This window comes from Brassica napus, chromosome C2 (genome assembly GCF_020379485.1).
Source record: "Brassica napus cultivar Da-Ae chromosome C2, Da-Ae, whole genome shotgun sequence".
NCBI lineage: Eukaryota > Viridiplantae > Streptophyta > Magnoliopsida > Brassicales > Brassicaceae > Brassica > Brassica napus.
In genome coordinates this window covers 1,263,066-1,275,628 of record NC_063445.1, presented here as the reverse complement: position 1 = coordinate 1,275,628, position 12,563 = coordinate 1,263,066, and the positions used below count along the sequence as shown (strand labels likewise).

The 12,563-nt window shown below is 40.6% G+C and overlaps 5 protein-coding genes across 5 annotated transcripts; 2 read left to right on the top strand and 3 right to left on the bottom strand.

Annotated features, from left to right (window-relative positions):
- Nucleotides 1-376: 376 nt before the first annotated feature.
- On the bottom strand, nt 377-2,009 carry LOC111198186. The gene is made up of 2 exons (XM_048746725.1): nt 1,559-2,009; nt 377-672 (listed from the first exon to the last, which is right to left on the bottom strand). Exon 1 carries the CDS (start codon nt 1,956-1,958, stop codon nt 1,566-1,568), a length of 393 nt encoding a protein of 130 aa, XP_048602682.1. The 5' UTR covers nt 1,959-2,009; the 3' UTR covers nt 377-672; nt 1,559-1,565.
- Nucleotides 2,010-2,143: 134 nt separating this feature from the next.
- On the top strand, nt 2,144-3,008 carry LOC106422734 (mitochondrial import receptor subunit TOM5 homolog). The gene is made up of 2 exons (XM_013863511.3): nt 2,144-2,324; nt 2,731-3,008. The coding sequence occupies exons 1-2, from the start codon at nt 2,238-2,240 to the stop codon at nt 2,806-2,808; spliced, it is 165 nt and encodes a 54-aa protein (XP_013718965.1). The 5' UTR covers nt 2,144-2,237; the 3' UTR covers nt 2,809-3,008.
- A 318-nt stretch (nt 3,009-3,326) lies between these two features.
- Nucleotides 3,327-4,626, bottom strand: LOC111204076 (protein Asterix-like). Its single transcript, XM_022698279.2, has 3 exons — nt 4,373-4,626; nt 3,764-3,864; nt 3,327-3,624 (listed from the first exon to the last, which is right to left on the bottom strand). The coding sequence occupies exons 1-3, from the start codon at nt 4,529-4,531 to the stop codon at nt 3,558-3,560; spliced, it is 327 nt and encodes a 108-aa protein (XP_022554000.1). The 5' UTR covers nt 4,532-4,626; the 3' UTR covers nt 3,327-3,557.
- Nucleotides 4,627-4,747: 121 nt separating this feature from the next.
- Nucleotides 4,748-6,614, top strand: LOC106380518. The gene is made up of 8 exons (XM_048746724.1): nt 4,748-5,115; nt 5,203-5,287; nt 5,358-5,399; nt 5,481-5,646; nt 5,720-5,772; nt 5,875-6,096; nt 6,169-6,215; nt 6,297-6,614. The coding sequence occupies exons 1-8, from the start codon at nt 4,856-4,858 to the stop codon at nt 6,346-6,348; spliced, it is 927 nt and encodes a 308-aa protein (XP_048602681.1). The 5' UTR covers nt 4,748-4,855; the 3' UTR covers nt 6,349-6,614.
- Nucleotides 6,561-12,540, bottom strand: LOC106380517. The gene is made up of 9 exons (XM_048746723.1): nt 12,328-12,540; nt 11,473-11,798; nt 9,637-11,381; nt 9,454-9,554; nt 7,748-9,301; nt 7,620-7,668; nt 7,295-7,536; nt 7,105-7,209; nt 6,561-7,002 (listed from the first exon to the last, which is right to left on the bottom strand). Exons 2-9 carry the CDS (start codon nt 11,663-11,665, stop codon nt 6,792-6,794), a joined length of 4,200 nt encoding a protein of 1,399 aa, XP_048602680.1. The 5' UTR covers nt 11,666-11,798; nt 12,328-12,540; the 3' UTR covers nt 6,561-6,791.
- Nucleotides 12,541-12,563: the final 23 nt, after the last annotated feature.

Here is a 12,563-nt window from a genome sequence, read left to right as displayed (position 1 = left end):
TCCAAATTTTTTTTGTTTGTAAAACTATTTATTAAAATTATTTTCATAAATATTAAAGGGTATTATAGGAAAATATGACACAAAATATAGATTAGTCTAAAGGGACATAGTTACTATTTTTTTGCTCTAAAAAAACAGTTTTCCCTATTTTTTATTAGTATTTTGTTCCTCTAATAAGTTTGAAGGCTTGAAGCATGCCGGTGATGAAAGTAAAGTATCACAATGGACCATTTATATCCAGTTTTTATATCATATATTCTCTTAGTACTAAAATTTCTGCATGAAAAAAAGGTATTGTAACTTTGTAAGCATGTCTAAGAAAACAATCCAAGATATTTAGTTGTTGCAAAAAAGAAGCAAAGTAAAAAAAGGTAAATGTTTCAAAATTTACCAGGCATGGTATCTATTAATATGCGTGTGCCATAGACAAAAGAGAAAGAAAAAAGCTCAACATGAGTTCATCATAGAACGTAAATATAGAGAATATGACCGAACAACAATGTGGTTCTTGTGAAGGAAAGAAAAGACTGTTTTGTCGTAGATAAAGCTACTAAGAATCTTTATTAAATAAACAAACAAACCAGGGAGAATCTTTTGACCGCAAGGAGATATATCGCACGCAATCCTTCCCCCCCCACCAGCAGATTACAGGAAAGAGAGACTAGAGAAAACCTACAAAGAAAGGGAAAAAAAAAACACGAAATTACAGAGAGAAGATATGGAAACTCAGAATATATTGAATTACTAAACTGCTGTGGTAGTATAGAATCGTAGGCTAAAGCACAAACACAGACATTTCTAACTGGCTAGAACTCCAGCAGCAGCTAGATAGATCTATTTCAACAGGTTAAGTCAGGCTCTCTGAAAAAAACCTAAAGCATCAAAAAACATTCTAAATCAACCAAAAAAAAAACCCATCATTTTAAACCCATTCGACCTCTAAATCTTTTAGACAAAATGTCCAAACTTATTAATCAAAATGCTCTGAGTCTTATTTCACAGAGAGAAAGATACTGTAAAGAGCGGGAAAAGCTTACTCCACTCCCGAGTTCCAATTAAAATCTAGTAGAATCGAAATGGTCTAATGACGGTTCAGTCGATTCTCGATCATAATCAAAGGAAATGGACTAGTTTAATTAACTTATGGCCACGATTGCAACTGAAAATTCATAATACAGACACTGGGAAAAGAAGTTAATGAAAAGTGTACAACTTTAACAACTCACACGAGAACGAGAAGCCAATGATGCATTTCGCCATTACGAAACCAGATGATCTATAAACCCCATAAGGTCAGGTCCAAGCCTAGACCATAATCTAGCTCACTTCTACATTAATCACAGTAATCTACACAAATATAAACCTCAAAAAATTTGATATGATCACATAATCAATCGCAAATCTCTCACATAGTCTCACTGTGTTGTTTCTTTTATTTCTCTGTCTAATAAGTTGTTCGCAACAATGTGATAAAATTCAAAAATGGTATAAATATTTACATTTTACCAACAAAAATAAAAATAAATCTCTTACCAACGAGAAATCGAAATTTCCTCACCTGATCGTTACTCGTAGCCTCCGCCGCGCGCGTTCTCATCCTCCTCAACAGTGGTCGTCAAGTAAACCCTAGGCAAGTCCGTCTCCTCGAACGTCTTCTTCTCGTTCCTCATCTCCACCACGTCCTCCTTCTTCAACAGATAACGCTTGATCGGCGGACGGTTACGGCGCTGATCCCTCGCGTGGTACAAGATATTGTATACATTCTCTGGATCCGCGGTAGGCACGATCGCCTCTTCGTCGATCGTGGCGGGGCATCTGATACGATACTCCGTCGCCTTGGGAACGGACTCGAGGTACTCCGGATGAGCGCAGGGTCCGGTGATCTCCCACGGCTTCTTGATGAAACGTCTGAGGTTTTGCACGAGGGAGGATGTCGCCGTCGCCGCTGATTTCGCCATTGATGATGGTTAGAGAGAGAGAGCTTGGTCTGATTAGTTTCGATTCTAAAATGCTTGATCGGTTTACTCTAAACCGGGATTTAACCGGATTGATTCGGACATGAGAAAGAAGAAGAGATTTAGTGGGCCTCTTAGCGGGCTCAATCATTTTAAAATAGGCCCAAAATGTTTTAAAGAGAGTTATTTAACTTATTGTTAGTTAGGGTTCGTGTCGTTAGATGCTTTGAAGTAGGTTCCGGCAACTAGACGATCAAAGCTGCGATTTTTGAGCAGGGGACGATGGTGAAGAGTGTTATCTCAATGGATCAGCTGAAAGCTCTGTGGCACTCTGAGGTCCACAATGAGCAGAAGTGGGCAGCTAACATGGTAAAGTCTCTTTCTTTTTCTCTCTCTATGAGGAGTCTGTTTATGTTTGGTTTGATTCTGAGTTGAGCTACGAAGTTGATTCTCTATGACTTCAATTGAACTTTGTTGGGTATTGCAGCTATTGTGAGAGTCAAGGTTTAGGGGTTTATCTTGAATTGAGTCAGTTGAGTTTAGACTTTGATTCGCTTTGCATGTTTCGAGACGCCAAGTCAGAGCTTTTCTTTGTACATTTGATGATGTCTTGAGCAATTGTTTGAATCCGAATTTGGGAATGTTTGGTTTCTCAGAGATTTAGATTTTGTCAAATCACAAGTCTATGCCTTGAAAGTATATGAATATCTTGTTCTTTTGATGCTTAGACTTTGTTGTTTACATCAAAAATCTAATGTCTACTTGTTGGGTGCAGAAACTTGTGAGAGCACTTGGGGTGTTTGCAGGAGGAATCTTCCTCATGCGTGGCTTTGGTGATCTCATGGCTGTCTGAAGCAAACCTGATAACAACGGAGGAACGTCTCTTATTTTCTCAATTTTTTTTGTACTTCTTCAATGTCTTCTCTCTCCATCGAACTGGTGGTCTGGTTTATGATTCCACCAATGTTATACAAATATCTCAGTTCAAGATTTGTTTCTTGTTCTCAGTGACTCCATTTTATCATATGCTAAAGAATTTGTTTTTTCATTCAATGTTAGCTCTATGTTGCATTTTCATTTTTTGTAAACAAGCTTACTCAATGTCTCCTCTGTATACTTGAGTAAAGATTTTTTTTGCTTGTTACAGAAACCACACAACGTAACTCATATTTGTAAACAACGATTCTCTCTCCATCTCTCAAGTCGTCAAGTGCTGTGTAGAATCAGCCATGTTTGTAGTTATTCATACATCCCCAGAAAGCTGAGCTCAGTAACAGCTTCGAGCTTATGCTTCATAGTTTCAGAAGGTGGCTCTAAGCCTCTAATTTACCTGAATGTCTTCAACTTCTCATATATCATAAATAGTGGATATAAAACATAAAACTGGAATTCAATTTCTGTGTGTCTGAAATGAGAACCTTCGAACATGAGCTCTAGTCTAGTTTGTTACTCAAAACACCTAAATAATAATGAGAAAAGTTTCACAGAAACAAAAAACTAGGCTTCAAATCTCACCATGGTGCAATTTATAACTTAAAAGTGCGGAAAACAAGAACCAAACAAGGTTTGATAAAAGATAAAGAAAGCAAGAGTAGTTCAGAATTATTTCTTTGTCGCGGCGGGTCTATTAGGCCCCAAGTAGTTTGTGACCAATCCCATAATAGCAAACCTGTTTCAAATACAAGAAAACTCGAGTCAACATCAACAACAACCAACACCATGGCTCATATTGAACAGAAAGTGGTATAAACAATTGCTTTTGGCTCACTAACTAATGAAAATAACAAGAGTGAGGAAGGGAACCATACATCATAGCCATGGAGATCTGCTTCAAATCAGTCTCCAAGTTCCTCATATTGGCCAGCGACTGAGCACAGAATATAAGCGCAAGCCACGAGCATATCTTGTACTGAAACACACACAACAACAAAAAAAAAAAAAACCAATCTCTTATCCATTAGACTCCAAAGAAACAACTCATCTTCTCATCCATTTGAACTGTGCTCAAATCTCAAAGGAGATCAAATCTATCTCTAAGTCTAATTACATGATTCAATCACACTCTTGAGTAGTTAGAATCTGCCAAATCTAAGGAAACTAAGCTAAATCAATTCAATAGAAACTATAAGATCCAATCACAACTGCTATCTCATCCATTTGAACTGTGCTCAAATCTTAAAAGGAGATCTAATCTATAACATGATCCAATCACACTCTGAGTAGTTAAAATCATCCAAATCTGAGGAAACTAAGCTAAATCGATTCAATCGAAACTATAAGATCCAATCGAGCTACAGATTGCTGTTGATTAATCGAAGATCCGACGACCTAGCTCACCAAATCTGAAGCGTAAACAACCGGATCAAGAGTTTCTAGAAGCGAGCAAGGATCACATGAGATCTAGTGTGTAAACTTACTCTGAACATAACCCCAGAGACGCCGAGGATAACCGCGATGAATCCGGAGTAGTCAACGGGGAGATCCTCCGGGGCAATAGGTCGCGGAGTGTAAGGCTTCGCCGCCGAAGGCTGCCGTGGATCGTTCGCCGACGAAACGTTCCCGTGACTGTGAGACATCCTCTCTCTCTCTCTCTCTCTCTCTCTCTCTCTCTCTCTTACTTCTCTCTCTAAAACTTGCCGTCACTGTAAAATCTGATCTACTGTTAATATTGCTCCTTCCATCATATAACTACACCGCAGTAACTTTTTATTTTTACACCAGTTAATAATATTTTATTTAATCCAGTTAAATAAGCTTCACAGTATAATTACAATTATACCCTTTATGTTTCTTCTTTCATAAGCCCTATAAGAATAGCTCTCGCCGGCGTCTCTACGCCGCCGGCATCGAACCGTCGTTCGTCTACTGAATATTTTGAGAAGCCTTTAAGCTCAAGAGCGATGAGCGCCTCACAGTTTCCTCCGCCTGCTTCTCCATCTCCAGCGTCTTCTTCGCGATCGCTAGCTTCTCCATCTCCATCTCCATCTCCGGCGAGTTTATCATCATCATCATCTTCGATGAGGCTATGGAGACCAGCTGCTCAGCGGAATCTAAGGAACCAGTGGTCAAAGCTCTCGACTTTCCGGCAACAGTGGGTCGCCGCTTGTTCCGGCGGAAAATCTCACGCCACTTCGCTCGTCAATGCGTATCTATCCCAAACGTGTGGAGCCCTTACTAACTTTGATGTGTGATTAAATTAAAAAAGATGAATTCTTTTAAATCACTTTGTGTTTTGTATGGCTAATAGGTTTGTGCCAGCAATGAAGTTTGGTGCGTTGAGTGACATGGTTGGTATCAAGGAGAAGACTTTGAAGAAGCTGTCTAAGCAACAGGTGAAAAGTTTTTAACTTTACTACACTCTTTGTGTTTTTTACTTCACATATTGAGTCTTTGTATGTTCAGAGTTCGTGTCGGATCAAGCTTCTATCTTCGTACAAGGAAATGGTGAGTGTGTGTGGCAAATGACTATCTAATATTCTTGTGAATTTGGAATGTGTAAACAATTATGTGGTTGGTAAAATGCAGGTGGCTGTTGTTGTTGAGATGGTGAATGTAAGTAGTTCTCTGAGATGTTATATGAAGCCGAGTAGCGGTTCGATTATACAGTTCTCTGGCTCTAAGGAAGATTCAGATGATGCTGGAGACTGCGGTGGCATCCCTGTGTTTAATTTTTTGAATGTCTCTGCATTTGGTAAGCTCATTAACCAAAAACTAGCCATTGATTACTTGATTCACCTTTTTCTGCAATGTTGATATGATCACAGAGAAGATGGCCGAGGAGCTTGTGGAGATGTTCAAACGAGAAGTAATGCTAAAGGTAAAGTTTACTTTCTTCCTCCTTACTCAATTCTGTATATAATCTCTAGGCTCTTAATTAGCTTCTGATTTTGTTTTCTGCCATAACGTCATTATTCAATAGAGATTACTTGTCATGGAACTGGTCTCTTTAAGCTGTGAAGTTCCTCAACCGGTGAAGCTCAGTTGGTCAGCTGAGCTTTACCATGGAGAGTTTGATGATCTCTCCAAATGTTCTTTATACTCCATGGAAGTAGATGAGCCAATTCTCCCCAGACTGAGAGAAGATAATCTCGGTATCTCTTCTGTATCACATACCAACCAGCCAACCTCGGAAATTTTGCAGGTATGTGGGATTTGTTTTCAGGAAAAATCTTCTGTTAAAATTTATCTTACAAGATCTTTTTTTGCTATGCAGATTTACTTGACAGCTTGGCTTGCAGAGATAAACATTGACAGTCATAGGTAAGTATTTACAGTTTGACTACTGTCATTCTCGAGTTCTACTCTTTCTGATGAGAGCCTGTGTTGCATATTTTGTTACAGGGTGGATGAGATATTAGCGATGGCCGGGGAAGAAATTAGACTCACCTTCTAAAGTTTGAAAGCTGTTCCTTAAGCGTCTGGTTAAGTTTCTGCGACTTTAAAGCATGACTGCTTCTACAAAGCTCTAAGTGACTTAAGAGACAAGAGGAAGAGATTTTTAGAACCTTAGCTTTGTTGAAATTATATTGTTATGTTTTGTTTACTGGAAACCATAGGTTGTAACCTTATTAGATTTTCTGTTATGAGCAATTTTTCTTTACTAAGTATACAAAATATTCTGACTTGCAATAATCATATATGATCATGAATACATTAATTCTTCATGTCTAGTAGGAAATCTCCGGCTTCTTAACAATAGAGACCTTCACAGTTCTCAGAATCCTGACCAACTACTAACTCATACCCACCCAAGAAATACAAACATCTGGTGCACGAGATACATATGAATGGGAACTACTGGCCAAAAACAGAATAATATGATGGATTCATCAATGGTTAGAGAGAGAGACAGTGTACCCTGTCTGGAACATTCTGAGGCATTGGAGCTATAGTAACATATCTTTGTGGGTTTAACCTAAGTGAACTCACGTTCCGGTCTGTAGATGAGGATGTTGGGTGGAACTTCGCAAAACGATTGATCACTGCAAACTTCTCTAGATCCTGGACTTCCACGATCAAGTCAGCAATTGTTGATCCGTTCTGTAGTCTGCAAAAAAAAAAACAAATGTTCATGAGATCAAGCCGCCATAACGAGTACCCATTAAGAACTAAAATCAATTACTAGAGAGAGCTAGGCATGGTCTTTTACCCTGCAAAGTTATTTTCTAGTTTCTGTGACCTGCTAATGAAATCTTCAGCAGCTTTGGAGATGTACTGGTCACTGGTTGTTTCAGTTTTCCTTCTCTCAGACACCCTACACAAGAGTGGATAAGTTTGTGTTAATACATAACCTCAAACTCTCCAGCATTTCAAGGATAACAAACAGTACATATCCTTACGGGTTTGATTTGTTCTGGGGCAAAAGGCATTCGTTCCTATCAGTAAAAGTGGAGCTACATGTATCTCCTAGTGCACCTCTTGCAGCAGTATATGCAACAAACTCATAGTTTGAGCTAGCAATCAAAGATATTACCCTAGCAGGAGGCGGGCGAAATAGTTGTTGCATGAGTTGTGTTGTATATATAAGCCTTCTCTTTGATCTGAGTCGTGGGCCATCCTCAAGTAAATTCCCATATTCCACCTGTGCGAACATAAGCCATCAACTTATTCAACAACATTGGACAACGAGACAGGCGAGAGAAAGTATGTAATGAGGAAACTCACCTTTTCAGCAAATTGATTGGTTGCTCTGGCCCAATCAACCTCCGCCTCACTGTAAAGAGTATAGTAGATTAATACGGTAATCTATATGAAAGATTAAAAATCAATATTAGTGCTCATAAGCCACACACCTGAGAGTCTTAAGCCTCTGGGAACCATGCATGACTTCTTTATTCCAAGATAGAAGCTCTGATGTTGCGGTTTTGCGCTTCTTTGGTTTAACAACATTCATAAGTTCGTCAGTTGCACCACGAGGCAATGACTCAGATGAGGGAATCTCCGCTCCTGGTGCGGAGCCTGGCATTTTCTGCGTATTAAACTGCTTTGGAGATTGAACATTATGTGAGCCATCAGCCGAACTCCCAACATTAGAAGATTTTTCTCCTATCTTCAAGGGGGTGAAAGTTCCATATTGATTATACCAGGATGGAGCCATCTGAGGACTGATTTGTTGTTGATGATCTGCTCCAGCCGAGGCAGAATGATTCTTATTGGAGAAACTCTGAGAAACAGTTTGGCCGAAAGGTAGCGAGTGGTTCTCTGATTCCTTGTGATTCAATCCATCTCTCAGTAAACCATCAGATCTTAAAGGTGACTGTTGCACCTCTTTGGAAGCTACCTTTTGAAGATGAACAGAACTATCCTCGACTCTCTTCACAGTCATCTTGGGTGCGTCACCCTCCCCACTTCCAGCCATACGCTCATTGTGACGCACGTCATCTTTTGGACGGTTGTTAGAAGGAAGAGAGCGATCCAAGGTTTGATGATTGATCTGCCCCATTTTGGAGAACATCGAAGCAACACCAGCTGTTTGTTTTGCACCCATATCTTGACCCTGCAACTCATGCATATTCACCATGTCCCTCCCACTTAATGACATGTCTCCTCCATTTTGAGAGGATAATTGATTTCTCTTCTCCTGCCTTGAGAAGATGTCTTCTACGTGGCTATTGGTAACTGGATGCGGCCGTAATATATCTGGCTGAGGCTTAGGTGGCTGGTTCCAAAACCGATGTTGCGGTGCTGAAGTACCGGCTCCTGAGTCAGACCTCATACCAGAAGAGGAACTCTGCTGAGGCGAACTGAATCCAACCCGAGGCTGAGGAGCAGACAGCATAGGAAACCCTTCAGCTGAATCTCCTTTGTTGTTGTGGGTCGTAGGATTTAGCAGGGAAGGTGTTTGTGCTGAATAGTCACTGCTTCGGTCTCTTTCTTTCACTTGAGGGGTCGACAACTCAGAAGATGATCTGACTAAATGGTTAGGAGTTAACTGTCGGGTAGAAACAGGCGGCAGTTGATTTTGGTGATACCCTTTGGAATATGGGAAACCAGAGGTATTGTTGCTTTCTCCTGGTCCTTGATAAGTGGATTGCTGTGGAAAAGATTGACTAGATGCCCATGGAGCAAACCTTGATTGACTTGTTGCTCCTTTTTCAGGGGCAGTATGAAGTGAATTCAATGGCTGCAAAGAGTTCATAGAAAACTGCACGTTATCAGGTGAGGGAGCTGGTTGAGATGGCGGAGCCAGCTGTAAACTAAACCCCTGAGAAGCAGATGACTGACTATGCCTAAATTGACCACCATTTTCTGCAGAGGGTGTTGATTCAGGAATTTTGAAAGCATCTGTTTCCACAGAACGCTCCTCCGGCTGGTTCACCTTGTGAAGAAGCTCAAGCATTGTCTGCCTGCGGAGGAAAAAAATCAGAAAGGCAATTGCAAGCACATAGGGAATAAGATTTACTCAATGATAATAAGTGAAAACAGTGAGTTGAGGGTAGTTAGGTAACTCTGTCAGTTAGTTGACAGACTAAACCTTTTCCACCCAAAGAAAAAGTACCTTGACGCACTCTGCACTTGATTACACATATCAACACTTCTGTCGGCTGAAGCAGATGTACTAGGTGAATTCTCTGAACCCATGCCTTGTGAAACAAGTCCCTGCCATAATAAAGCCAAAAGAATGTTCAGAGGGATTCAGATTACTAGAACAACGTCAAAAACCAACGGATAAAAAATTTACCCTGTCAATTTGCATGTTCATAGGTGGCTGGCCAAGTGACTTTGACTGCCCAAAATACCCTTGATTTCCTCCAGACACCCGGTCCAATGCGGGTGGCAAATGAGAATTTTTTTCTCGATAAGGCTCGTTAGTGACGCCAATATTCCCCATGGGATGATAGTGAAATTTGCGACTAATTTGACTGCCATCTCTATGATTCACTTGAGGGGTAGCTTTCTCCACAGAGTTATTACCCAAATGCTGTTGGTTTTCCTGGACACCCCTAGAAGCAGTAGACTTGTTTTCCGCAGTGGCAATGCCAAATCCATAGTTTGCCTTCATTTGTAGATTTTGGGTGAAGTGATTCTTCTGTTCAACAGGAGCAACTAAGTTTGGATTAGAAGCAGCCTTCCAGATACCAAATCCATCTCCAATCCCCTCATTCGTTTGAATAGAGCCCGAATCATTGTGGAGTCTCTCACTTAGTGCATTTGAAGCCTTGACGCCAAGATTCTGGACCCTGTTACCAAAGCCTGCGTCATTACTGGATGTTTCTGCTACAGCAGATAGCATAAGAGCACTCCAACCCCCACCTTTCAAAGAGGGGCATGCATCATTAAGGTCAGAACTACTGGACATCAGGTTTCCCGTCAAGCTCATATCAGTGTCGTTTCCAAATGCTTCCCACAAATTGTCATCCGAACCAAACAAAATCTTTTCTTCTGTTGGATCTAAGGCTGTCGACTTCTGTGACCCAGAAACATTTCCAGGCGCTTTTATATATGATTTTTCTGGTGGACCAGAACCCTTCATCTGATCGAGTTTCTCCTGCGCTGAAACGTTTCTATCGTGTGGATCATCTTGCTGGAAACATTCGAAATTTGGGCTATCATTTGAACCTGGAGCTGAAGAATTTGAGAACATCGCTCTCTCCTGGTATGTGGATCTAGGTAGCATAAAACTATCAGGCTGATTGGTGAGAGAGGAACCATGCTCCGAAGCTAATCTGTTCATCTGAACGGGAGAGAAGGAACTTTGAGGTGCATTTGCTTCACCAAGTGGCATGCCGTACAAGGAAGGTTCAAACTGTAAGTTCGCCTGACCGTGCTCAGCGCCAAGCCCACTGGATGAACCTTGAACAAATGGTGAAATGCCGCGATGCATCCAGTTTGTATTTCCTGACACAAGATCAGGCTGCCAACCATTACTAGACGCATCCTGAAGAGGGATCCCATTAACCAAAAGGTGTGATTGATTATCACTTGAGCGATTTCCATTTACTGCATTTGAATTCAAAGAGTTGAGCTGCCTGGCCTCCAGCTGTTTCTTATGAAGCTGTTGTTGAAGTTGATACTCGTGCATTTGCTTAGCCATAACTTGCTGCTTTAGTAGTTGCATATCATTGAACGTCATCTGCTGCCTTGGAAACGGCTGGAGGATGCCAGGCGGCGGCTGGCTGTTTAATTGCTGTTGACCACCGAAGAAATCATAATTAACCGGAGATTCTCCTCCCATCTCAAACCTCATAGGAGTTTTCTGAATGTCGGAAGTAAACCCTTTCGCTGATAAGTTATCCCTACTAGATTCTACACCCACTCCCGAAACATTCGACCCATTCTGCATCGCCATCCAATTCATGTAACCATTTGTGAGTTGCTGATTATCTTGCAATAGACTTCTGGAGTACTCAGCCCTTATAGGTTGCTGCTGCTGCGTAAAATTCAAACCCTGGTGTGAATTTGAAGATTGCCATCTCTCGGGATCAACTGGAATAAGCAAGCAAGGAAACGTTTAAAATCTCCAGCAACATCCCACAGAAAAAGCTAGAAGTTAGTCATAAGGAGACAAAACGCATACCAGGTTGTTGTTGTGTGTTACAACTCTCCAGATTGTTAATAATGGATGTGTCTATATGCCTCTGGTTTCCAACTAAACCGTTGCTGAAACCGGACCAGCTTCCATCAACCACCTGAGACTGATGCTGGTCTTGAGATAGGCCTTCTTGTCCAAAGAAATTGTGGATCCTCTCTCCGTATTCGTTTCCAGACATAGATTCAGCTCCTAAGAATTATTCTAAATATCTGGAACCTCGAATAGAAACAGAACAAAGTTCAAGATTGTCGTCTCCTCGAGAATTCATGAGCTGCCTTCAACTAACATCCTCGGAATACTCTCAATATCTCCTGTTAAAACAAACAAAACAGTTACTACTTATTTGAAGTTGTTTAACACACACACAACAACAACAAAGACCACAGAGCATAATCCTCAACTCTGATTCACTACATAACCAAAACATTTGTTCAACGCCCTCAGATTACAACTTAGCTCCAATGAGATTCCGAAAACTATAAACACACTCAATGTACTCCAAATCCAGCAAACTTGAGACCACATTTGATACTACTAAACGTCATTCAAGATCTTTAAACCAAAACCAACTAAAGCTCAATCCTTTATCAACAGCTCAAAATCAGATTTTTTTTTTTTTTTTACAGAATTGCTTTAAAATCTGGCGAATCCACTCGAGATCAAAATCAAATCGAAGCTTCAAACATTACACTAACCAAGAATTAAACCTCAAAACGAGAGCTTTCAATGCTTAAATTCCCACCGAGACACTTCAATAATTGAGTATTATAAAATCAATCTCACATACTGAAAAAGTTTAGGGTTTCTGAAAAGGGGAAAGAGAGAAAGATGCGAACTTACACTTGTATGTATCTACAACAAAGGGAAAGCCTTTCTTCTTCCTCCCAGCAGCAATTTCGAATGAGTGCGTTTAGGGTTTCCGAGCTCGAGAATTAACGGAGAGAGAGAGAGAGAGATAAAGTGATCGCAATTTTTTTTTTTCAACGGCGGGGGCAGGAGCAATGACTGAGGTTCGGAAACCGAAGCGAGTTTCAGGCTCGGGTTACGAAGCAGAGATTAGAAAGTCTCTTGTAAAG